Here is a 26,706-nt window from a genome sequence, read left to right as displayed (position 1 = left end):
AATCCTGTTTAGTCTGTAGTTTTTATTGAAATATAGGAACATATACTAGAGATACAGAAAAAGCAATATGTTACATGGTAGTATAATCATATGGCATTAGAATGATGATGCAGTAGTCTGCAAGGCCTGATGTTCTCCACAGATTTTCAGAAGTTCAGTTGAGGATTACTAACTAAATGTACTGTAACTCGTATGTAAGATCAAACAAGCCAGCTAGGATGTTAGGTATAAACCTTAGCTGGACCAGAGAAACAGCAGCCAGAGCCATGAAAGGTAACTAAGCTTTTAATATAGTATAAAGCAAAGAGAGCAAACTCACAGAATTCTGAAACTTAAAATCTTTACCGGAAACGTGGTATTCTATATACACATTACCAATAAATTATGATAAAAAATAATTCAGAATAACAGCTAGAAATGGTCACTCACATTGCTAGAAGGATTAACAGGAAATGGAGACACATCTTTAACATTGATCCGTTGAACATTTTCTATAAGCAGTCCAAAGAGTGGCAAGTACATAGTGGCTATTCTTGCTTGATGGCTCTAAATAGAGATTTACAGTTCATTATCAAATTACAGATTTGATTTCTAATCAAAGATTATTTTTAACACTATTCCTTAATTACAAAAAAGAAGTATTTAACAAACGTTTGTTATGACAGAGTCCAAATTCGTAAGTTCCTAAGTGCCAAAAGCTATGGTCACCACTACTTCATTATAACTCAAAGGTCAACAAATTTTCTTTACTGTTTCGTTATAATGCAGAAAAAAATCTAAATTAATGTGATTTCAGCTAAGACTAGCAAAGTAAATTAACTTTACATTAGCTTGATAAATTCATGACAGTATCTTAATATTTAATGGCTTCTTCCCAGCACAGATGAATCCATGTTTTAAAACAGAAAGTCCAGGAAAAACATCACTCAAAATTTACTATTATGCCTTGTAGCTTTCTTATACTCACTTTATCAATAACAGATGACAGAACGACAGCTCCCAAATATTAAGAGCTAACATTTAATGAAAATAAGAGCTTTAAAAACAGTTTGTAAAGCATCTAAGCACAATAGTTAAGTTACACTGTACCAAAATATAACAAACACATGTAAATTATGCCTCAAAAAGTACATTGTGCTCTCATTTGATAAAAACATTCAGGTTTGCAAATTGATCTTGATATAATTGTCATAACTATTTTCATCACAGACACAAGCTGAGTAGAAATAGCATGGCTGAAAATTAATAAACTTTTGTGAAAGAAAAAAACTCTCTTACATGTGTGCAGACACTATTATTTTGTACTACAAACACAGAAGTACACTTACCCTGGAAGCATATCTATCATCAAAAGAATGCTTTATCATCAAATTCTTGAGCACACTAATAGCAATCTGTCGCACTTCTCTGAACTCCTGTAATGCATTTCCCACCTCCCTTAGAAGCAGTCCCACTAAGAAGTGATTCTTACAGAACTCATCTGTTAGTGAATAGTCCAAGTGAAGGTCTGGAGGTAAAGAAGTTCGATGTAAGAAAGGGCATTATTTAAACTAATTTATCAATTAACTTAAGGCTGAACAAAAATATTTCTAAAATTATTGGCCGTCATATGTATTCATATCCAGACATTCATAAATATCATAGATATTCATACATACATATAAACACACACATGTATGTCACATTTTTGTCACATTATGCAATTATTAAACAATGATGTATGTATTTATGATTTATGATATAAATCAATAGAACCTGGAGAAATATAAATATTTGAAAATATATTTTTTAATCTTTTTTTTAAAAAAAAATACTGTCCAATATTCAAAATTTTTCCGATGAAATTTACATGGATGAGTACCTTATAGCTCCATATTCAACTTGTAAATCTATATTTATGTACTGAAATGGCACGCAGTGCATAAAGATTATGCACATCTTATCTTTCAGAAATTTAGTTGTATGGCAGAAAGAGGATTTAGGTTTTGGTCTGTAGTTCAGTCCCAGGTTAGTAAACTTGAAGGATTGCAAGCAGAACACGGATTTTACAAGTTTTAGAGTTTCGTGCTGCAGTTTTAAGTTCCTTCTTCATTATCTCACACATACACCTAGTATAAACATAGACTATAAAACCTGCTAACAACTGATCTTAGTTAATTCATAATTTCTAAGAAAGTAATCCTCAAAATTTGCAATGGATAATAAGTGTAATGAAGAGACTGCATTTGCATCATACATACCCAATTTAAACAATTTCGTCTCATTTTATCAGCACACAAAAGGACATAAAAATATTAAAACAAACTAACTTAAATCCACATAAATTAGAAGTGCATTGTAATACAATAAGCTTTTTTTTTTTGCTATATTTGATTAAATATATATTCAATAAATATTTACATATTCAGTGTTAATTGCACTAGAAATGGGATTAAAGAACATTTAATTTTAACATTTGTACTTTAACCATTACAATGCAATTTTATCTCACAAAAATATAGACACACACACAAACACACAACACATCTGACATAAAGTCAAACTGCTCCCCTTTAGGAGTATTTTATGTACTAAAAATAATCCACCTAATTTATGTAGTAGATGTGCCACGATTTAAGAGAAACTTTAGCTTTACAATCTTATTTATTAGAATGTATGTATTCTTAAAATATCAACAGAGAAGCTATTTAAGAATTTCTCACGTTCACTTTCATTGCTCAATAGAATAGTAAAAGCCAGATACTAATCTGAAAGCACTGTCATTTTTGAAAACCCTACCACTACAGGAACCCATGAAATCAGAAAGAAGCAGAGATACAATGGCACAAACTTGCTACAGTCCTGTTTGTAACTCACATAAGAGCCAATCTCATGTCAACTGAGATCTCCTACTTGAGACACCAAAACAGGGCCAGGAACATTTCCAATAAAGGTCTTATTTCCTGGCCAAATTCCTAGTTCACCAGGGAGCAGGATTTTACGCTGTTCTTTACTATGTAATCAGAAACACTGTGTTTTCTATTTTTGCTATTCTTGGAGGAATAAGAGGAAAAAGCCAAAGACAAGCACAAGCTCTATGCAATTCTCTAGCTCTTACTCCCAAATCTTGTTCTATCCCCTTGATGAACGCTTTAACTAGCTATACTCAGATTTACTACGCCAATATTTCAGAAAAAAATAATTGAATTTACAAAAATACAATTCTAGTCAGCTTCACTTGTTATCTGTAAAAGCACTTTCCTCATTTCTGCTTATGGATGTTTGCTATAGTTCAATGCTTGTAAGACATTAATAATATCTTCAGAGACACAAATATAACATACTGTTTGTTTTGGCTCAAGGTTGGATGTACCAGGAGCCCAGATGGGCTAACTAGGACACTCATGACTGAGCTATGGTACAAAAAGTGATGAACATGAAATGGAAGCAAGAACAAGCTACAAAGGAGGTATGGTCACGTATACAGGGATAGTGCCAGGAAAGCCAAAACTCAGCTACAGCTGAAACTGGTAACAGACTGTGGTGGTGTGGGATCCACTCTCACCAGGCTACTCTTTGATCTCAAGATAAACTAATGTTATGTTCTTGCCATTGTTACGAGTGCAGAGTGCAGTGAGTCGGGTTAGTTAGGCACTCCTTAACTGTACCTGGAACTCCTGCTACCTGGATACCAGAACCATACAATCTGGAAGGTACTACATTGTACGGTTGGTTGGCAACACAAGAATTACCCAATCTGAATTGTGGCCAGGATGGAAAAACACTGACTATAGCCAACCATCTCAGAGTCCTACAAATACCGGTCCTAAATGAAGAGCCCTTTTGAACTCTCCAGAACCAGAGCGGGCTGTGACCTAGGATCTCCCTGTAGTGGGACTCCTCTCAGGGCAAGACTCCTTGCAGTTCAGTGATTGTCTGCTGAACATGCCGATGCAGAGGAGAGTGACTATTTCACCAAAAGAGAAGTTCTTGAGTACACAACTGAGTTTAGTAATCCCCAATATCTTGTTGTACAGACATCCCTAATTCCTTACTGCATAGGAATCCCCAGTCTCTTGCTGTATAAAAACTGTTACCTTGCCTTAAGTCTTCTGTGTGAACCTTGCCATTTACAAATATTTAACTAAGCCATTGTTTTGATTGCAGCAAATACTACTAAACTATTGTGTTAAATAGGCTAATGATTAACTGATGATTAAGGGCTACTAAAGAAAAAAAAAAAAAACATACAATCTATTTTGTGATTTACCCTAAAGGAATTAATAATAAACCTTAAACTGCCGATACATCAGATCTGTGTAAAAATGTCATCCATGACATGGACATCAATGGCAACAAGAACAATTTCTACCACTACAGTAGCATTAAAAGGCTGAACAAGGAAAACACGGGATGTTTGCTGAATGGAGATGGAGATTTAAAGAAAGAGGAGTTGGGTAAGACTGAGGTACCTTCGTTACCTTCACTGTCTTGTTTCCCAGGCATTAAGAGTTTAGGGATTAGGTTCAAGAAAGGGAATTATCAGTAGTAGATGAGAATCATGTCAGGGATCTCCTAAGAGACTTCCAACCATGCAAATCCATGGCACCAGATGAGATGCCGAGAGAGTTAGCTAGTATCATTGGAAGGCCACTCCCTATCACCTTTGTTAAGCCATGGAGGTCAGGGGGCTCCCATAATCAGAGTCTTGCAATGACTGAAGAAAAGCAGATGTAACACACATCCAAAAAAAAAACACACAACAAACCATGAATTAGAGGACTCACATTGGTCCCTGGTAAATTCATGGAGTGAGTCCTCTTAGAAACCGTATTTTGACAAGTGAAGGAGAAGAGTATGACCAGGAACAGACAGGATAGATTTATCCAGGCTAAACCATATATCCTGGTTTAAGCTGGGACAGAGTTAATTTTATTCCTAGTAGCTGTTATGGTTCTGTGTTTTGGAGTTAGGATGAGAATAACACTGATAAACACACTGATGTTTTAGGTGTTGCATGACAGTGCTTACACTTAGTCAAGGACTTTTCAGCTTCTTATACTGCCCTGCCAGTTAGGAAGCTGGTGGTGCACAAGAAGCTGGGAGGGGACACAGCCAGGACAGCTTGCCCAAACTGGCATCCCATACCATGTGACAACACGCTGAACATTAATATGGGGTGGCTGGCTGGGATGGGAGAGTACCTGCTGCTCAGGGTCTGGCTGAGCATTGGTCAGGGGCTGGTAAGCAACAGCACTGTGCATCACTCGCTTTGTATATTCTTGTATTATCCTTCCTTTTTCTGTCCTATTAAACTGTCTTTTCTCACAAGCTTTTGCATTTTTTTTTCTCCTTGATTCTCTTCCCCCATCCCACTGGAGGTGAGGGGTGATTGCATAGTTGTGTGATGCTCAGCTGCCTGCCAAACCAGACCTGGCCAGTCAGAGCTTTTACACACTGTAAAAGGGGGGGGTAAACTTTCTGTAGCCAGATGGAGGAAATGGACTCATCCATGAGTCATTACAGAGACAGAGCATTCTCGACTAACCTGCCTTTTATAAGTAATTTACTAGATCTGTAGATATGGGGAGAATAGCACTTGCCAGCATTGTCTCTCACAGCATCATTGCATCTAACCTGGGACATTACAGTCTATGTGAGTAGACACCTAAATGTGTCAAAGAGCTAGGTCGATCATTGGGCTCAAAGGTTGGTGTTTAATGGCTTGTACTTTATTTGGAGACCAGCTACAACAGGAGTTTTCCAGGCTCTATCCTATTTAAAACTACTTCATCCACAACCTGAAAGAGGAGGTGGAGTGCACTCTCCTCAGGTTTGTGGATGGCAAAAGACTAAAAGGTACAATCCACATGCTTGGGGACAGGGCTGTATTTTAGAAGAACCTAGATGGGCTAAAGGAACTTGACTCAACTCAACAGGGACAAATATAAAATTCTGCACCTGGGATGGATGAACTCCCTGTAATGATACAAGATATCCAACGACTGGCTTGGGAGCAGCTCTGCTGAAAGCGACGTCCTGTTGTACAGCAGGTTAAATAGGAATCAGCAGGGCATCCTGGCAACAATGAAGGCTAGCAGGGTACAGGGCTGTACTAACAGCAGCATTATCAGTATATCAAGAGAAGTGTTTATTCCCCTCTATGGACATCTATTAGACCTATCTGTAATGTCATGTGGAGTATTTGTGCATTCTAGTACAAGAAAGATAAGTTAACTTGACTGAGCTCAGTGGAATGCTGCCAAAGTAGATGTAAGGCTGGAGAGCACATGCCTTGCCAGGAGAAACTGAGGGAACCAAGCTCATTCAATCTGCAGAATGAAAGGTGACTTGAGCAGGAAGGTAGACTACAGACCTACTGAAATCTCTTCACACCTGAGTGATTCTATGAAAAAAAAAACACGAAGCCTCACAATGCACACCTGCCGAAAGGAATGTTGCAGCTTTTAATTCACTAGCTGTGGCAGTCTAACTCAAAAACAAAACAAGAAAGCAAGTATTCATAGCAAAAAAGGAGGGCAAGAGTCAAAGACATAGTTTACCATATGTTTCAATAACTAGGTACTTTGCACAGATTACTCTGCTACCTAAATAATTCCTTTGAGTTTAAAGAGATCAAAACGTCACATTTCCATTTAATAACATTGAGGTTTCTAACACATCATAGACCTGAAGTTACACAGCTTATTTGTTTAATAAGGAAAATGCAACACCTGAGGAATACACCATAGACTTCTTCAGAAGAATTTACCTTGGTATCTCTGAACTCTGCCTTTTCCAAATGGCATTGGTAGATTCAAAGGTATGTAGTGCTCATGATTACAGACTACACGGAGAAATTCAAATTTGAATTCAAAAAGAGTCTGCAAAAGTAATTTTAAAATATAAATTAAACAACTGATGCAGCAGTTTGAATAACATTAAAACCAGCTTTCTTACACACAAGGGTGATTTCTCTCAGTTTTGCAGTGGGAGGGATATAGTCCTGTCAATGTTCTGTATGTCAGCAAAAAATACTTTCAGCACAATTTACACTTGACAGACAGATATAATTCTAATTATTTGGGACAATGGCAACAGTGATTTGGACATGCATCCATACATAATAAGTTGTAATATGCTACAAGAAGAGTCTGAACTCTCAGAAGAAATTATTTGGATTACTGATGGTCTTCCATGGTCTTCCCACTACGGTAAATTTATAGAAACTTATCAGATATCAAAGATCCATCTAATGCTTCCAACTTTAACCTTTCACATTTATGCTCAAAATCTCTACCTAGTATTGCCCACCCCTCCTCATTTTCTTAATATACATACTCTATGGTTGTGAAGTTGCACCTGAAGACAGGAATCAAAATATGAAAAAGTGATTTTATGGAAAAATAATCTAGGTACAGTGTATGGACTTCTAAGTAACATGCTTGAGAGTAGCTAGAAACAAGTCTGAAGGACTTGCATCGACGTGCATCAACAAGAAGCAACTCCTAAAACTAATGTGTTTAAAAACAGAGTACCTTTGGATCTCCTGGTGCAAAGCAGCTGATGTAATTATTGATTTGCTTGAAAACAAAACCTCTATCCATAAAAGTAAAACACCTCTGGGGGAAAAAAAAAGCAAACAAACAAAAAGATGGAATTGATTTAGTATTGCTTCAGTGCTCAGTACTTGTATTTCACTAGTTTATTTTCCAAACACGTTATTGATATTTCAGTCAGTCTGAACATAAAAAACAATAAAACAAGCAATTTAAATATATGAATACATACATGATATCAAATTTCCCCTTATAATCCCAGAATATCTAGCATTTTATTCCCCATGCTTCTTTCTCCCTTACTTGTTGAAAAAAGAAAGGTACTAAAAGACTATCCACACCAAATTCATGAAAATAAATTGTTACTCAAAGCATTAAATTTTTGTGGGATTAAAAGATAAATAGATGATATTTGAAGGGGGTAGACAAGAAAAAAAAATTGATAAAATATAAATTCAGTAAAAATGAAACCTCTGAAAAAATGTATTTTTGATCACAAAAGACAAAATCTATTTCAATGCATTTTACCTTGGACATCGAATTATACTTTGAAAGCATTATGCTCATTCAGTTTTATATGGGTAGGCTTTAAAAATCTTTAAAATCCATGAAGAAACAGTATTACTGCAGAAGTAACCACAGAGCTTGTCACTTGTGTACCTACTTTTATAAAGGCAGCAAGGCTATGGTTGGCATTTTTTGAAGCCTCTGGATTGTCTCTGTACTTCTGAGTGATGTGTGGCATTAGCATATTAACAACCGTCTCAACTGCATGATGAAAGGAAGCAGAAAATCTCTGGTTTCGCAAGAGCTAGAAGCACAAATTCAGATACATATTTAACATGGTTTATAACACTAAAATATTAAAAAACTTATTTTACGTAAGATATAGGTAACTTGACAGGGAAGGGAGACAAAGCATTAAGAGGCTTTCAAATTCTCATTGTAGTTTAAAATAACATTTTATTTAAATTAAAGATTTTCCTGAGCCTTTTGTAAATTGTCATCCATGCTTTTTTTCTTTCTTTCTCATCAGCCACTTCAAATCTCAGCTTGACCAGGCTTCAGAATCTTATTCTCCATGTTTTAAGTGTTTCCACAATTAGAACTATTTTCCTTTGCTTTTAAGTACCTTGTCACTTAGCTTAACAGATCTCTACATTCATGATTTACTTGCTTCTACTCACCATCTATATCATCTTCATCAATTATTTCATACATCCTGACCAGTATTGGTCAGTAAGTTCTCTTCAACTTACTGCCATTATAGAGCCTCTTTTGTTTTTCTACATCTTACAGTCTTTAATAAATTGTCTTTTGTCTGAAGGGATTTAATGACTGGTGGGGTGAGGCTGAAGGAGAAGCTAGCTTTGACAAAAGCCATTTTAACTGTCATTATTGCTTTTCTTTCTGAAAACTAAAATAAATATATCCATCCAAGTGTTTTTAATACTTTGTAATTTGCATACCTTTTTGAACTAAATCAAATGCAACATTCCTAGGCAGATCAAGTCATTGTCAGGGCACTGCAGAAATCAATGATTATACAATTCGCCCTCATTGTGTTTGAGCTGTGCTCCAAAGTCTTTAGTTCTAACTTAAGAAAAATTAGGTTTCTAAATACCTGAATGCACCTTTACTAGTTTACCCAATAAGACAGAAAAAAGCAAGCAAATTACTTGAGAGAAGTTTTGCTCTTTTTCTTTCATGTGACAGAAAAGATGACAATGAGGTTAGTTCTAAAAGTGAAATTGTTTTTTAACATCGTATGTGAAGAAAATGAAAATCTGCAATAAAATTCAGTTCAGTAGTTTTCTTTAGCCATGAAATTTACATCATAGTATTGCAGGAGAGGAACAAGCAAGAACAGTAGTACACAGCAAAGAAATAAAATCTAAAAGTGTGTGTTAGAAGAATTTATCTCTATGGTACAATATGAACAGTTCATATTTGAGGGTTGCTTTTGAAGATACTGTTAAAAACAAATAAAATGTTAACCTGAAATGAATGAGGTTCCTATACAAGAAGCATACCTAACGTACAGAAGAGAAACAATCTGAACCTAAATGGAGCTCTAGAATAAACTGGTACAGGGAAGAGTAGGACAAACAGAAACTAGAAGGGTATTTTCCAATGTCAAGTTTAGTTAGTTTGTTTTTCTTTAAGTATGATTACTACACACTTATATAACAATAACTGTAAGTTCTAATAAAAATGTGGCAACATTTTGGTAGTTTCAATGTTTCATAAAAACATCTCTGCATGAGCTGTTACCATCTTAGAAAGATTTAGGGCTATAAAACCTACTAAATCAATGAAAAACTTCACTATGCTTCCTTATCTTCTGAAATTGGATGGGAATCGAAGTTAGAAGTGCCATCAGTATTTAGGTCACATTTTTGTGGTCTGTCTATTTCTTTCTGGCAACTTGAAATCAAATAAAACGAAACCAGCAGTTAGCACCTTCTTTGAAAAGTCACAGTTTTTTCATTAACAGTATTTGCTCTGTTATATCTACACTCATGCTGATACAAGGTAATCAAATCTTTCTCAGTTACCTACAGCTGACACTCTTTCTTTACCAACTTTGTTTTCCCCTCAAATGAATATCTTGTTAAAATTGAGTGTCTTCCTCGGATGCATGTGGTCTCCGTATTTAATTTGTTATATTTGTTATTAGGATTACATGGGTCAGTAAAGGTTCGCTAGCTTCGAGATGATGAGTCAGTATAATTATTATTTCCTTCCTCCACAAGGATAACAACAATTAGAAAAAAGCACTTTTAGTAATGTAAATGCTTATCAATGGTAGTATACCATACTTTGCAGGAGATGCAGATTAAGGGAAAAAAAAACTAAAATCATGGACAAAGGCTGAGTCACTCTGAAAAGTGAATTTTTCTTTTTTTTTTTTTTTTGTTTGTTTGTTTACACAGGCTCCTGCTTTTAAAAAGATTATATTCTACTGTGCTTATTTTATCCACCATCTGATCTCAATTTAAAAATGTAATCACTAGGGTAAGAGAGTTATAATTAAATTAAGGAAATGGGTTTGCATGATAGCAAGTTAGCGGTTTATTTGAAGTTGTTTTGTTTGTTTGTTTGTTTTAAATAGATATACTTTTTCCATACTTGGGTGGATTTTTGTAGGTTTGTTAGAATCAGGAAAAATTATCTAAACTCTGTTTAGCTAAGTTAAAACAACATTATTTTGCAGAACATCACCTACCCAAATCCAGCAAACATCCTCAAGCTATACAAGTTTCACACACACCATGTTTTAAGAAACTTGCCCAGCTATACCACATTATGTAATTTAAGAAGATGCAATTTTTTAAAAAAAGACGAATACTGTAAAATAAAAAGCACTGCTAGGACTGTCAGGTAAGTACTGAAACCAACAAAAATTCTTTTATTTCTTTATTCCAATATCATTTCTAAATGATACAATTTTAATTCAATTCCGGAAGTTTCTGGAAAATTTCAGCTTTAAATAAAAATCAATGTTTTCTGCTTTATCAGATTATATGTTCATTTCCATTTCATTTATTAACTAATACAATTAATTTAATTGATTATAATAAACAAAACCACAAAATACAGTGTGGTAAAATAAGAAATACTCCATTCACAGAATGAACAAAGGCACAAACTCCTTCCTCAAGGAATATCAAATCAATAAAGAAAATTTACAATTATAGATCCTCCTGTCTTTTCCAAATTTTCCTGAACTATTTGAACAGATACCACTGAAACAGCAAAATACCAGTGAAGAACAGAAAGAAGTCCATATGAATATTTTTCTTTGGTTTAAATGAACTGCATTTCTGTTGTCTAGTAGTACACAAAATCATAAGTTTTGTCTTTTTGCTAGGAATTTTGAGGAATCCCCAAATAGCTGATCGGTTAACACATGAGCAAGAAGTTTGATATCCTAAACCAAGAAGGATGCACTACACTGCATGCAGAGAAGCCTCCCAGTGCATACATTTGTATTCTGAAAAATTGTAAACATGATACCTATTGTAGTTGCCTAGACAGTTTATTTTAAGAAGTCAGTGATAAAGGCTTGCTCTCTTCAGAAGATACCTAAATTTGTAGTATTAGCACCACATAAATGCCTGTCCCACCACCCCTATTCTGAAGACCTACTTCTAGGTCAAACCTCTACCTCGTATTTGAAGGCTGTTATGTCATTTAATATTATACCTATATGACCACATATTTTTGGGTAGTGCTTACATCCAAGTCCAGTGTTGACTACTGCTTCCAGCTTCACTGTAGCATAATATATAGCATAGCATAGCATAATGTAATAGCATACCATAGCATAATATGGCGTACCCAATATTGAGGGAGGGCATGTTGACCTATGCCCTGCATTAAAATAGCTCCCAGCAAGAAAAAAAGACAGGTCATTGTCATGGGAGACTCCCTACTGAAGGGTACAGAAGACCCAATATGCAGACCAGACACACCTCATAGGGAGGTCTGCTGCCTCCCTGGGGCCTGGATTAGGGACATGAGGAGAAAAGAGATTAGGGACATGAGAAAGCTTCCTGCCTGGGTTCGAACCTCAGACTATTACCCATTACTGATTTTTCAGGTAGGTGGTGATAAAGCTTCACAAGGAAGTCCCTTGGGAGGTGGTCCTGAAGGGCAAGGGATTCCAGGAAGACTGGACACTCTTCAAGAAGGAAACTTTAAGGTGCATGAGCAGAACCTTTCTACATGCCAAAAGATGGCTGTAGATGTAGTCTATGTAGACTTCAGTAAGGCTTTTGACACCGTTTCCCACAGCATTCTCCTGAAGAAGCTAGCTGCTTAAGGCCTGGATGGGTATATGCTTCATTGGGTTAAAAACTGGCTGGGTGGCCTGGCCCAAAGAGTTGTACTGAATGGAGTTAAATCCAGGCTGGTAACTAGTAGTGTCTCCGAGGGATAGGTACTGGGGCAGTTTTCTTTAATATCTTTATCAATGATCTGGATGAGGAGATCAAGTGCACCCTCAGAAAGTTTGCAGACAACACCAAGTTAGGCATGGGTGTTGATCTGCATGAGGGTAGGAAGGCTCTGCAGAGGAATCTAGATAAGTTGGACTGATGGGCCAAGGCCAACTGTATGAGGTTAAACAAAGCCAAGTGCCGGGTCCTGCACCTGGGGCACAACAACCCCACGCAACGTTGCAGGCTGGGGGAAGAGTGCTGGTGCCTGGTAGAAAAATGACCTTAGGGTATGGGTCGATAGCTGGCAGAACATGAGCTGGCAGAGTGCCAAGGTGGCCAGGAAGGCCAACAGCATCCTGGCTTGTATAAGAAACAGTGTAGCCAACAGGACCAGGGAGGTGATCATCCTCCTGTACTCAGCTCTGGTGAGGCTGCACCTCACTGTGCAGTTCTGTGTTCAGTTTTGGGCCCTCACTACAAGAAAGACATCAAAGTGCTGGAGTGTGTTCAAACAAGGGCAACAAAGCTGGTGAATAAAGAAGTCTGACAAGGAGTGGCTGAGGGAACTGGGGCTGTTTAGCCTAGAGAAAAGGAAGCTCAGGGGAGACTTTATCATGCTCTACAATTGCCTTAAAGGAGGCTATAAAGAGTTGGGTGCTTGGGAGAAGAGCCCAGTCCGAAGTGATAAAGGGAAATAGCCTCAAGTTGTATCAGCGGAAGTTTAAATTGGATATTAGGAGAAATCTTGTTACTGAAGGGGTTGTGCATCATTGGAATAGGCTGCCCAGGGAAGTGGTTGAATCACCATCCCTGGAGGTTTTCAAGAAATGTGTAGATTTGGAACTTAGTAGCATGGCTTAGTGGTAGACTTTAGTACTAGGTTAAAGGTTTGACTAGATCATCTCAGAGGTCTTTTCCAACCTGAATGATTCTATGATAAATATTAAGAAATCTTACAAAACGGTCTAGTGCTTTACAAGTGCTGCTCTACTGTATGGATTTTAAAGGGTTTCTATCCTTTTAGAATGATGTTAAACCTAGCTCTGTAGATCTTTCTAATGCCTCATTTGCTTTCTCCTGCTTTGCTCTTTCCCTCCTTTCCTTACAAAATAAATTGTTAGAAGAAGGGTTTTTTAATAAAATTAGTGATTGGATAAATTGGATAAACAAATTGGATAATCAAATAAAATTATATGACCAGAGAAAGAAGAGATTGCACAAATTGCCATTAGAAATTTTTTTTTTTTGCATAAGTTGACATACCTTCACTTTAGAGTTTTCTATCAAATACTGAGCCATTGATTTTATCAGAACTTCAAAGAAGAACCAGGAATACTGCAGAGAAAAGAAAATATTCTGTGAAATCACTGTGGGTATTGAATAATAATTTCAATATATTTAATTCCTATACTTAAGTTATGACCAGATAAGACCGTACAGTAAAAGTATAGTTCAATATATACCTTAAGTAGCTTGTTGCTTGTAAGGAAGTCAGCAGATGGCTTTAGAATTGTTGTCATGGACTTTGTCAATTCTTCATGTACTGTCTTATATTCAGAAGCAACATAGGGTTCAGCTTTATAAGCATACTTGGGGAGGAAAAACAGAACATAATAGGAAACCATGACATAATATGAAACAGTTGAAATCAAACGGATACAATTCTATTTATATGTACCTTTTTTAGAGTTTATTTACTTTTAACTGGAGTGTTTTTTTTATTTAATTATGCCTACCTTGACATAAGATCTCAAGTAGCTATCCAAGCCTTCTTCATGACACTGTGCAACAATATGGATAATAACCCTAAACAGAAGTCAGAAACCAAAACTAAGCAAGTCTACAAAGAAAGCTATGATTGCAATTGCAATCATAGTGTTATTCAGTTACAAATTTATGTCATAACCAGTCATCATTTAAGCTCTGTGAAGCACTTAAAAATCTTTACCTTGTCACATTGACTGCAACTTCCTCTTGGGTTGCCCTAGTGAGAACTCTAAACAACTGATTGAGAACAGTTGGCAGGAAAGCTATCATCACATGGCCTTCCATAGCATGAAGGCTCTGAAAGAAAGCAGTAATACTGTCACTCCCTTGAAATAAGGGCATTGAAATCACAAGTTCTAAAACTGCAAAAATTACTGCAAGTCTTTTTCCAAAAATATATGCTGCTTGCATTATTTGGTGTTAAGTATCCAAAATACAACTACACAGAAGGCAACTGAGAAGAGTTTCCACCATAAATGTTTGCACATATTAGGTTGCACACATTAGGTACAGGTTGCGCACAGACGGTAAGATGTCCATATGCAGGAGAAATAAAGACTATTTGGGCTTCTGGAAGGCCCACCTAAACAGGAGTTTGGCCTACTGAAACCGAGAATAACAGTATCTCATATGTGCACAGAAGCACATACATGTGCATTTGTTTTCTGTTACCTTGAAGCAAGATAAAGTCAATATGATATGTAATCTAGTGGTGTGAAACATGCTCACACTGTGCAGTTAGAGTCTTCTGCTATTTGATGACAAGCAAGAGTTTTAAAACTGGTTGCATTATTCTGACCCAGGGATTTTGGCAAGACATATTCTTGTCACTGAACCTAAAGATTTTGCTAACATGGAATTAATATAAATGTAAGTAAAGTAAGGAATAAGCTATCCAAATATATTACAGAAGTCTTAGGGCAGGGAAGATAGATCAGAACCACATTTTTGACATAACCAAAATCACAAAGCAAATTCAGTTCAGAAGCATGCCACATTCAATAGTTAAATCCCTACATAACTGCCATGGACAGACAGTCCAGTTTTATGAACTGATAATGAACATGCAAATACAATAATGAATTTTGTTGTGCCTAAGAAAATCTGGAGTTACTTGTGATATCGCCATGGATTTTAAGGTGACTGACTTTTGGGTTCCACATTAAAAATATGGCCTACTTGTTAATATAAAATTGCTATGGAAACCATGCACTCTATTGATCTAGTCCGGAAAGAGAACTGTAGACATGACACTGATGGCCTCCTAAGCAAAATTTTAGAAAATAGGTCATCAATTCCTCATCATTCCCACGTCCAGTTTGAATTGATTAATTTGACACAACAGGCCATTGGTGTTCTGCAATTATCAGCCATAATGCTAACCAATACTATCTCATTATTCCCTTATGGTTTCATCTTACATTGTAGTTTTAAGTTTATCTAGGGCAAGAAACATCTTCTTGTTCATTTTATATTGTATATTACATAAATGAGACCTAGACATTGTCTAGGTTTTACAAAGATAATCTGTTATTCACTGCCTTTTTATACCTTAAGATATTTTACTAGATCAGTTCCTAGTGCACGAGCTCCAGATTCCGTTTTCTGACAGTACTGAAAAAAATTATGCAAATGCTGGTCCTGTCAAAGACAAAAAGAACCTAAAATTAAACACTATTTAACATGACTATCTACAATATAGCACATTAAAATGTTTATACATAGAAATCCATACATGTCTATATAAATTATTTTTGAAAGTTGAATGTAAGTGAGCTACTCTGAAGGCTGCTTTTATCTCCATGTAACACTTTTTTTTTTTTTAACTTACGTAAGAAATTTCCAGTACTTTTGAACACCCGTTATGCAAAACATCTATATTTGCTTCAAACCAATTGACATGCAGAAAATAGGATAATTAATGTTAGTTATCCCAACTTATCACACTACGTATTTTATGAGCAGCTATAACAGGACTCCTTGCTTTGAAGACATGCCACTAAGCTTACAGATGACTACAACCCCTTATCTAAATGGAAGTCTCGGAATGGAATGGATGAAAATGTTAGACGAAAGTCTAACATCTGTTGCTTTTCACAGCTGATGTGTAAGACAGAAACCACGCAGAACATCCAAGAGACAAAAAAACAGTAAGATAGCAGCATATTGAGTATTAGAAGCTTCCCCAGATATTGTATATACATATCAGAAACATACATTATTCCTAAAACTTACGCTAATTGTATTTGTTTTGTAACTCACCTGCGTATACACAGTTGACACCAGATGAGTGGATATTTTTAACAGCTGTTTGCCTCCATCTACCCATTTAATTTCAGGACCAGAATGCTGAACACACACATGCAGAGGAAAAGTAAAATAATGTAGCGTTATACTAGAATAAGACAGTGCTTTCTTTATAGTACCACAAACAACACTTTTTTTTCTAAACGGAAGAAGAAATGTGTACAATGAATAAAGTCATAAAATAAAAAAGGAAAATTATGCAGGCAATATTACCTAAAGCATTTATGAAACTAATTTATTTTCAAAGTCCCACTGTAGTTTCCTTACTTACTAACAAAATTAATTTTCTTTGAAGTCACAGATTTTTATTTCCCCTAAAATCGTGCAAAGAAATGTTTGGCTACAGAGAAACATGTACTACTTTTCTGAAAAAAATAACTGAAGAATTTCTGTAGGTACTGACACAGTGTAAATCTTAACACAGGTCACCGATAAGTATCAGCCAGTACTTCCTTCCCATTCTCAGTTCTTTGCAAATGGGATGGGAAGGCTCAGCTTTCTACCCTGACAATCAGTTACGGAGAGACTTTACCGTTAGATCTACAACTAACTAGTCATCTTGGCCCTAACCTCCTACCCATGGAGGTGAGCAGAGATGGACAGCAGAGGCATAAAAAAATATACCTACAGTATGAAAAGATGAAAGATGTAAAGATGTCAATGGCTGGAAAGCTTACAGTAGAATTTAAAAAAGAAAAAGTGGTGGAATAGGAGGAGACCAACACCTCTTGCTGTTGATTTTAGGCCTCGTCCTCCAAAATGAGTCAATTTTCTCTCTGCATTTCATTCCTTTAGTCAAATCCCCTGCCACATTTCATATTTTGTATCCTCCTTGGTATTGTTTTTATTACTATTAATTTTGCAAGCTTTCTGCTTTGAAAAATACAACCATACATTTTACTAGTGAAGTATAAAGATCACAAAAATCAAGATGTGAAAATAAGACTTTTTCAGGAATAAAGGACTTACTGAAAGGAGACAGCATGAAATGCTAAAAAAAATTTAGTAAAGGACTTCAGATTATTTGCATATCTTCATAAACTGAAAATACTTTTAAACACTTAAAAATTACTGACTTCAGTTATTGCTACAAAATGAAACAAACATTTCCTAAATACGTCAGCTAAATAATAACAGAAACACATAATTAACAGTTTACACGAAAAACTACATTAGGGTAGTTTGGTTCAAATTCTTCTGAAGGTTAGAATTTAGTCATAAACATTGCCTCCAGCTTGTGTTGGAGTTAATTTCTTTCTTTTAAGTCAGATGCATAACTTTTGCAAAGCACTCCCTTTCACATATAAAAACAATTTTCAATAGAAAGTGACTTGATCTTATCAGACTGGGGAATTACAATTAATTCTTCTCTCCATATCTTTTTTTTTTTGAAAGATTTGAGCAATTTTATTTACCATACCTTTCCAACCCCCACTTCTTGATAACTGAGATAGCCTGGTGGAAGATTTGCTGACACTGGAATATGTTGCTCATTTGTCACCACTCTTCCGTCTTTTATTAGTGGAAGCCAAGAATAGCCAACTATGAAATGTGAAAGGAAAATAATTTTAAATATCTCATGAATCTTTATATAAATGCTTACAGAAGTCTTCCAATATGTAATTCATAAATCAAAAAATGTTAATGTAAGGGTCAAATGATTCAAATTCACACGATTAGAAAAAATTGAAAAAGCAAATAAATTCTAATTATTATGAGTTTGAAAATATATACATGTTGTAGGCATTCTAAAATATTTAAAACAAGAAATAATGAATCTTTTTGTCACTATAATATAAAGCATCATATGGATCAAGACAACAAAATCCACAGTTTACCAGATAAACATACTTTCATAAGATCTCCCAAGTAGTTACTGAAAGCAAACCATTAGCAGACACACCTTGTGTTTCAACAACATCTTTCTTCTTTGTACTCCCTTTGCTTGAATTGTCACAGCTGACATGGTAGAAGGTGAATAACAAATGGTGCTTTTCATGTAACTGAGTGGGCAATTCTATTTTAATCTGAAAAGCAAAGAAACACAACCTTTGTAGAAGACTTCAGCTAGAACAGTGACATGCCATACTGGTTGAACAGTCTGACTTAAAAGCAGTTCGAGTTTCTGTTATTTGAAGCAAGATTCAAGAATTACACTTACAAAACTTTCAAAAATATTTAATTACAGTGAAAAGGAGGGTCTGATTTAACTGAGATCATTAGCAAGACCTTTACAATCCTAAAATTTTTGCTAGTATTTTTGAAACATAGTAATATTTAACACAGTAAAAACCACCTCAGAAATGTAGCTTACCTCATCATAGAACTCCGGATTTTGGTGGTGATGCAAAACAGCAGCAAGTGCACTTCTAGTAAATACTGGCCCGCCTGGTCTACCATAGATACACTGACAATAGAAAAGAGGGAAAAAAACAGAAACCACAACAAATTCTTTTTTACTCTTAAGTAAAAGTTTCACCCAGAATTTGAAATATTTTAACTTGTGTTACATATATCAATAACAATGAACATTTTGTAATGTAACTTTTCTATGTCAAAAGTGTTGATCTTAAAAAAAAATCTCAGACTTAATATGGATATTGGCAGTGATTAAAAACTAGAATTGATGAGTTATCTATTGATCTCCTTTCAACTGCAGAATTTAGATGAACGCATTGTACTAACCAGCAAATCAAATTGTTATAGAGAAGCTGACAAGATGAAACATTGAAGCACCCCTGACTCGGTTGAAAAACTGTCGTGTCCTTTGAAAAAGGATATATAAGGAAAGTGAATAAAGAGATTACTGCAAAGTCTCTAGAAGTTATCTGTATGTTGCTATGATATTCAGATTATTACTGGAACCTATGAGGTCTTGTCTTTAACTCTTGGTTTCTTTGCACAGACAGATTACATCACCTGTAGTCTGCCTGCTGTACAGTAGAGTTGACACTGGTTTCACCTCAGAACTCCTATATATTTTTCTACTTCATTTCTTTCAGGCACTTCCTATACACTGTGATAGCTCAGGAATAAATACAGAATTGGTTCTGTTGTTGGTCTAAATATTTATTGTTTTTACTGCTTAAAAGTCAGAGTAGGCACAAGGCACCCTTGTTTGCAACAAGTTTAATACTGGAAATTTTGTTGATATATGGAAACAAAATGCTCTTAGTAATCTTTTATTTCAAAAACAAACAAATAATCTAGAGGTTACTTCTATACCAAATATGTATAGACAGATAGAAAGCTGCCACCTCAAGCTAGACAAAATCAATCAAGTATTAGTATCCTGCTTAGCTAACTGTCACTGTTTTCTTTAATCAGTCACAAAAAGCAAAGACTAACCTTTAAAGGCAAAGAATCCTCTTCATCAGAATCCTTGAACTCAATGCATACTGCAATATTTCTAGCCTAAAGCAACATTCAAAAACAAAAACACTTAATTGGAAGGAACATCAAAGAAATATAGTATGTAAACAATATCAGTCCATTGGAAAAAGAAGAATGTATTGTTTGCCTATACTCACCTTTGCAAAAGACTTTTGACTGTCATATTTCAAGTGCTTTGGATAAACATAAAGATGATTGTTGTAGATGGTGAAAGGCTGAGTGTGTCTTGGTATACAGGGAACAAATTCCTCTACTTCAAGTGTTACTAGCGTCTTGGTACTATTTTCAAACTGTTTCATAGGAATGTATGACGAATTAACATAATCTGAAAATATATTAAAAATCAATATAAAGCTGAAGAGAAAACAACTGAATGTCTATTTAACAGTGTTTATTAATACTTACTTGGAAAATCTGGTGACACATTATCAATTGTAACATCCAGATTTCCTAAAATAACAGGAAGCTTGGCCATCTTTTCAGGCCTAGTGGAAGAAAAAACAAAACCAAAAACCTCAAAGTCAGGCTAAATGCAAAGCTATCAGAATGACAGAAAAAAAAAAAAGAAAAAAATGGGGGGTGGGGGGGAAGAGGTGTGGGAGAAAATAGGAAACAGAGGAAAAAATAACATCCTGAAACAGGAGTATGAGAGGAAAGGTGGTTGGGGGTAGACAGCTTTATTTGTTTATTTTTTTCCTCTTTTCTCTTTGAGGATTTAAAAGGGAACAATGGAGGGTTTTATTCACAAGTGTGAAAATAAGTAAGAGAAAGCATTATGATTCCCTTTCTTTATATTGAAATGAAAATCTTTATCAAAGATAGGTTTTCTTTGCTTTGTAGTAACTCGATATAGTTGGCAAAGAGGGTACCTATAACTAAGCTATAACCTTAAATTTCAATGGCCAGCAATAAGCATTGATATTAATAGGATAAACCTGGGGGAAGACCAAAGAGGAAACAAAATTATGAACAAAATGTGTCTTTCTCTCAGTAATTTTTTTCTATGTCGTTCTTTTCCTAAAGTAACAACACATCCTTCAAAATATTTACTCTAAACTAGACTACGATAAAATTTCTTAGAGGTTTCCATGCAGTTAATCCAAAATATGATTTGAATTAGGGGCATTTTCCATGTTAAAACACCAGTAGAGTACCATTTGTTAATAAATCCAGTCAGCAGCATGATTTTTTTATTATCATTATTTTTAATTATTGCAAAGGAAACAGTTGCAAGATTTTCCAGATATACTATCCTGCACTGTAAAACAACTTATTGTGGTTGAAGTCTGGATTCTGATTCCAATAGCTAAGCGTTAGACATTACAACCTCTTTCTCACTAAAATTCCTGTGAAATACCGTACACAAATCCACAAATAAGGTACTGGAATAACCAAAAGCATTTCCTTAGTTCACAGAGTAAAGTGATGTGGTAGGCTAATTTGCTATATTTAATTCAGATTCAATAATATCATTTATAGCAAGGAGTAGCAGCAATCTCAATGCTACGTAAACCTCAATGAAACTTTGAGGAGCTAGCTAAAATGGAAATAAAGTACCTGATACAAACCTCACCTCCTTAACAGATTTGGTAAGTAACAATAAAGAAGCTATAACCAAAGCCTTTTAAGATCTGTACTTAGCAAACATTAATACAATTCCAGCTAACCGTCAAATAACAGAAAAGGAAATGCCTTTGCAAAGCAGTGAAAAATCTCAGTAAATCTAAACATTTTAGTTATTTAATACAATAATCTGTCAGTAGGAGATTTGTAAGCCTTGTACAAAAAATGATGCGATCTTTAGGAACAGTTTTTAAACAGTAAGACCAATATACTGTTGTTTAGGCATTCTGAGACACATGCACTCCCAAGAAGGATAGAGTGGATACTGACTTGAAGCCCCCATCCCTGAGACCTAGCATCCTCTTTCCAAGGTCAGTGAATGTGATAGATGCTCATACTTTGCTTCCTTTGAGAGCCAGAACAGTGCATTATGCAGGCATAACACCTAACAGAGATACTTCAGTATATGATGGTTTTACATGGCATAATACTTCAGTCCTGCTCAAAGCTCTCTAACACTGCAAAGGAAAAAGATCCATAACTTGTATGTATGTATTGAATGTATAACTTCCTTATTTGAAGTGAAAACATATAAACATATACATCAGATGATGATCTTCAACTGGAGCATCTAACAAGAGAAAAGATTATCATTTAATTTTTAAGACAGAGTGAGGAAATTAGACTTACTTCCGGAAATCTGCTAACAATTTCAGCATGTCTTCATTTGAAAGTTTATTACTGTCTTGTCTGAAAAGAGGTGAAAATCTTGCATTTTTATCCAGTGTTCCCGAGGCATCTTTAAACAATGTCCTGAAAGTCAAAGTCTTGCTTTCAGATGAGTTAACACTTATCTTCAAGAAACTTCTTTACTACAATGTAGAACATACTGCACTAATATTAAATGCTCAATATGAAAGATACTTCCATTGTAGGGAAGTTTTAACATAAAAATAGCTCAGCGTAACAAACTAAAGAGAACCATTTAATTCTTCGTAAGATTAAAAATCTTGACATTGGAAATCAGTTGTCAATATTCAAGAGTTTGAACAATAATGTGATGAATTTTCAACTTTTTTCCTACTACAAAGCTTAAGTCTAAGTTTGCTTTTCAGAAATCTTTGTTTAATTCAAAGCAAAACAAAAAAATAATGTAAACAGCACATTGAGATTTAAACAAAATGAGATGCAGAAGATAATCACAGAATAATAGGTTGAGTTGAAGAGGACCATAAAGATCACCTGGTTTCAACCCCCCTGCCATAGGCAGGGATGCCACCCACTAGATCAGGTTGCTCAGGGCCTTGTCCAACCTGGTCTTGAACACCTCCAGGGGTGGGGTATCCACAGCTCCTCTGGGCAATGTTAAAGAAAATTGAGGAAAAACTACATATTGGCAAGATTTGTCCTTACCTAGCTGCCCAGGCAAAAGGCATTCTATATTGACCTAGTCTCTGGCATGCCTGCTTAGCATTCTTCAAAACTTTCTGTGCAACCTTCAAGGGACATAAGAAATAGCCAAGTTTTAAAAACAACAAAACTGCGCCATTAACATACAAGACAAACCCACACATTGTCACAGATATAAATTAAATTAATACCTCCTAACAATTCATTTCAGGTTAAGCAAAGCCTGCTGATCTCGCAACATTTCACAAGTGAAAACAAACCCATCCACACCTCCTGATAACACATTTAATTAAGCAAGAAAAAAAAAATAATTGTTAACAAGTCATCTGATTTCTGTCTTTTTAAATTTATAAATATTCAACAACTGATAACCTAGCCATCAGAAAAAGGGAATGAGATGGGACAAGTTGTTCTCATTAGAATTCTCAGGTTTTGTTTTTGTAAACTATTAACTGTGAATAAACAACTCCATTATCCTGAACCAACAAGCAGAGCTAGAAACCCGGTATTTTGAAATGTTCAACACAGTGCTGAACCACTTGAGCCATAGCAGAATCTCCTGACAGAGCAGTAGGTTTCTCTTTTCCAGAAGTCAGCTTTCTGTGTGTACCTATCACAGCAAAAAGTATTTTCTAGAGGCAGAAAAACCCAGAGTAAACCCGCCTGAATAATATCCCTGATCTATGCTGCTGACATTAGGAAGAGCTGTTTCTATTGGTGTGCCCTTTAAGCCAACTCTCAATTATCCTTTGTTGTAAAAAGGGGGAAATTACATTTAAAAGCACAGACCCTTGATCAATAATTATCAGTAATTCACAATACTCAGTGTTCAATGGTAGAACAAGTGATCTATGTACTTTTTTATTCCGTTTTTCCTTCTCCTTGACCAGAGCCAGCAATTCTGCAGGGAACTGGAACTTGCTTATTGCACTGACATAAGGGGAGGCCTATATATCTGCTTTTGTCTCCAGCTAATTCAGTCTAATCCCAAAGAACAAGAATAGACAAAAATTCAAACTAAGGATTCAATTGTGTAAAGTTACAAGCAAATGAAAACCAGAAACGGGCAGCATAAGTTAATATAACAATGAATGTTCTTATTTGGCTGTCACTGTAACACAGGTCAATGTAGTCTGAGCATTCAGCATCAAATTTTGGAACACTTGGGCTTAACTATCTTTCCTGTGTGGCACAGGCCCAAGACCACCAAAATGCAGTTATTCAGTTCAATTTTGTTTTAACTCAGTAACAGTCAGCACGCACTTCAAAAACAGGCTCTCAAAATGCAGAGCTGTTGCTTTCTAATGATAGCTGCAAAAAAATCTCAGCCATTCCTGAAAAAGCAAATCAGTAGCCTGATCTATATTAAGACCAAGTGAAAAATACAGTTTTTCGCATTTAACTTAGCCAGAACTAAATCAGTAGGAAAGAACACTGTTCCTCTGCACAGACTGTTAACCCTTCCTTCGTCCCTTGGACTAGCTGAAAGCAGGAGGAATATCAACAATACCTGACATTGCTTACAAAACCTCTCTTAACACCCTCATCTATTTAAACACTACTGTAAGCCAACAAAATTAAAACACTGTTGCCTCACTGACAGTCAAGAAACAGCAACTGACCAAGTTCCTTGTTAGATAGGTTTCAAAAAAAAAAAAACATTAAAATGTTACATTATCCTAGACTTTTAAAAATTCATATTTCAGCGGTTTATTTCCAAAGGTGATACAGAGTTCCTTCAAACCTACAAAGCATTTCAAGTGTAAAAATGGAGGCTTAATAACGTCAGTAGTTCTGAAGGAAAATAGTAAGAATGTAGATGTGAAAGTCACAGTAAACAATAGTCACTGAAAACTGAGCTAAAGGAAAAATCAACTACAGTTATATAGTAAATGAGATCCATTAACTAATAGAGATATACACTTAATTTCTGACTGATATTTAATATTTCACTGTTTAACAACTTGCAACTCAGCTTTCACATTGAAGATTAGCATTCTTTCATCAGTTTACTTAAAGCCATTAAAAAATACAGATTGCCATGATTACAAAGAGATAAATAATTTTCTTAATAATATGCTGGACTTTACTGATAAAGTTTCAATAATAACAGTTACTAATAATAACTAGATCTTACTAAATCAAATCATTGTCACTGGAATACCTTACAAAAGAACCATGTTTTTGATCGATCTTTATTAACTCCAAATCAAACTGTCTTGCCTCGGTATTTTTTCAGTGCCACAAAAGAAGATAACATACCTTTGAAGAATCTGAACTTTTCATGTATGGTTCAGCGCAATGTGTAATACTTCCCTGTAATACTTTTTCTATTCTAGCCACAAGGAAAATGTCAGGATGAGGACATGTGACTGAAAATATTCCCTAAAAATAAAACACAAGATAAATATAAAGTGAAAATGCACACACCTTTTATATCACATAATGGAAAGCCATTTTAAACAGGATGGAAAACCGTCTTCTTCTATTCAAAATACAAGCCACACTTTACTAATTCTTACCTGCTTTGGATATTGTAACATTGTTTCATAAATGTCTTGAATTCTGTGTGAACTATCACCACTGCCATTCATCATTTGTTGAGGTACGTTGGATATCATGTGCCTTACTGATGCATGGTTCAAATCAACATGGAAATCTGCTGAAATCTTCCGGTTGTTTTTAATATCAAATAGTGATAATGTGACAAAGAAAGGTTCTACCTAGACATTAAAAAAATAATGAAATGTCATCGTTGTCATCTATGTTATTGTAAAAATATGTATGACAGGAAGATGAATATCATATGTATAAACAAAAGACCACCACTCTAGATATTACTGACACTGTATAGAAGACAGTACAAGAAAAATTCCACTTTCTACAACGCAAGGTTTGCTACAAAAGGTACTTCTCATAGCATTTAGGCTCTCATTTCAATTTAAAAGAGTAGGAACACCCACAAACACACATGAACGATGTACATTTCTAAGTGATAGCAACGTGTTTCACTATTAGGAACACTGTCAACAATATATTGAGACATTCATTAAAATATTAACAGAAAATAATTAGGTGAATGATTTACATTTGTTGTTGGTCCTTCTTCGTTTTCAGCAACACAGCTTTGCAAATTGAAAGATAAATCATTACACTTCACGAGAATTTTTTTTCCAAACTTCTCTTCGAATGGCTTCACTTCTGGTTCAATACCAGAAAAGTCGAGTTTCTTTAAAAAGAGAAAAGAAAAGGAAAATTAAGTATGTTGTTTTTCATTCCCAAAGGATCAATGTACAAGAACACATGTTATTTCCTTTTAAAAAGTCTAACCTGTGCATCTGGATCCAAGGCAAAAAGTTTAACTCTGCTTTCACTTTTGATCTTTATTTCTGCTTCTCTGGTACTCTGTCCAAAAGAAGAAAAAAAGTCTTTGTATCACAGTGTTAAATTAAAGTGGTTTTCGATCTCATTCCTTTTTCCTGTTCAAAGCTTTAAATATTTTTAATTCAGACACTCTTCTCTCCCTGAACTTTGCAACTCCTTCATTTAAATTGCTCCATCATGTCCAAGCAAAAAGTTATTTTCCTTTTATTTTTTGAGACTGGCTTTTCCAGTCTCCAAAACATTAAGAATAAATAAAAAACACATCAGTAACATGTAACCTTCCAAACTCATGGAAAGTATACCCCAGTGTAGCTCATATATCATGGTGTCTCCTTAAACAATAGGTAACTTTCACAACATTATTTTATTGAAAAGCAAACAAAAAAACACACCACAAA

General features: G+C 35.2%; 1 protein-coding gene across 17 annotated transcripts in view; it reads right to left on the bottom strand.

Annotated features, from left to right (window-relative positions):
- Window positions 1–26,706, bottom strand: part of DOCK9 (dedicator of cytokinesis 9) — a 129,823-nt gene that overhangs the window by 40,436 nt on the left and 62,681 nt on the right. For all 17 annotated transcript variants that reach the window (XM_035318815.1, XM_035318886.1, XM_035318919.1 and 14 more), the window contains exons 10-32: window positions 26,255–26,329; window positions 26,013–26,153; window positions 25,447–25,647; window positions 25,187–25,309; window positions 22,928–23,010; window positions 22,205–22,327; window positions 20,357–20,436; window positions 20,089–20,276; window positions 19,907–19,972; window positions 18,873–18,965; window positions 18,462–18,585; window positions 17,979–18,100; window positions 16,514–16,600; window positions 15,803–15,892; window positions 14,433–14,548; window positions 14,221–14,290; window positions 13,948–14,073; window positions 13,748–13,819; window positions 8,203–8,349; window positions 7,518–7,601; window positions 6,752–6,863; window positions 1,329–1,507; window positions 430–546 (exon numbers count right to left, since the gene is read on the bottom strand). In XM_035318815.1, the coding sequence (XP_035174706.1) occupies window positions 430–546; window positions 1,329–1,507; window positions 6,752–6,863; window positions 7,518–7,601; window positions 8,203–8,349; window positions 13,748–13,819; window positions 13,948–14,073; window positions 14,221–14,290; window positions 14,433–14,548; window positions 15,803–15,892; window positions 16,514–16,600; window positions 17,979–18,100; window positions 18,462–18,585; window positions 18,873–18,965; window positions 19,907–19,972; window positions 20,089–20,276; window positions 20,357–20,436; window positions 22,205–22,327; window positions 22,928–23,010; window positions 25,187–25,309; window positions 25,447–25,647; window positions 26,013–26,153; window positions 26,255–26,329 (2,619 nt within the window). The remainder of the gene's footprint in view (window positions 1–429; window positions 547–1,328; window positions 1,508–6,751; window positions 6,864–7,517; window positions 7,602–8,202; window positions 8,350–13,747; window positions 13,820–13,947; window positions 14,074–14,220; window positions 14,291–14,432; window positions 14,549–15,802; window positions 15,893–16,513; window positions 16,601–17,978; window positions 18,101–18,461; window positions 18,586–18,872; window positions 18,966–19,906; window positions 19,973–20,088; window positions 20,277–20,356; window positions 20,437–22,204; window positions 22,328–22,927; window positions 23,011–25,186; window positions 25,310–25,446; window positions 25,648–26,012; window positions 26,154–26,254; window positions 26,330–26,706) is intronic.

Source organism: Oxyura jamaicensis, chromosome 1 (assembly GCF_011077185.1).
Source record: "Oxyura jamaicensis isolate SHBP4307 breed ruddy duck chromosome 1, BPBGC_Ojam_1.0, whole genome shotgun sequence".
Classification (NCBI taxonomy): Eukaryota; Metazoa; Chordata; class Aves; order Anseriformes; family Anatidae; genus Oxyura; species Oxyura jamaicensis.
The sequence above is the reverse complement of the archived record's forward strand: the minus strand, read 5'-3'. Positions and strand labels throughout refer to the sequence as shown.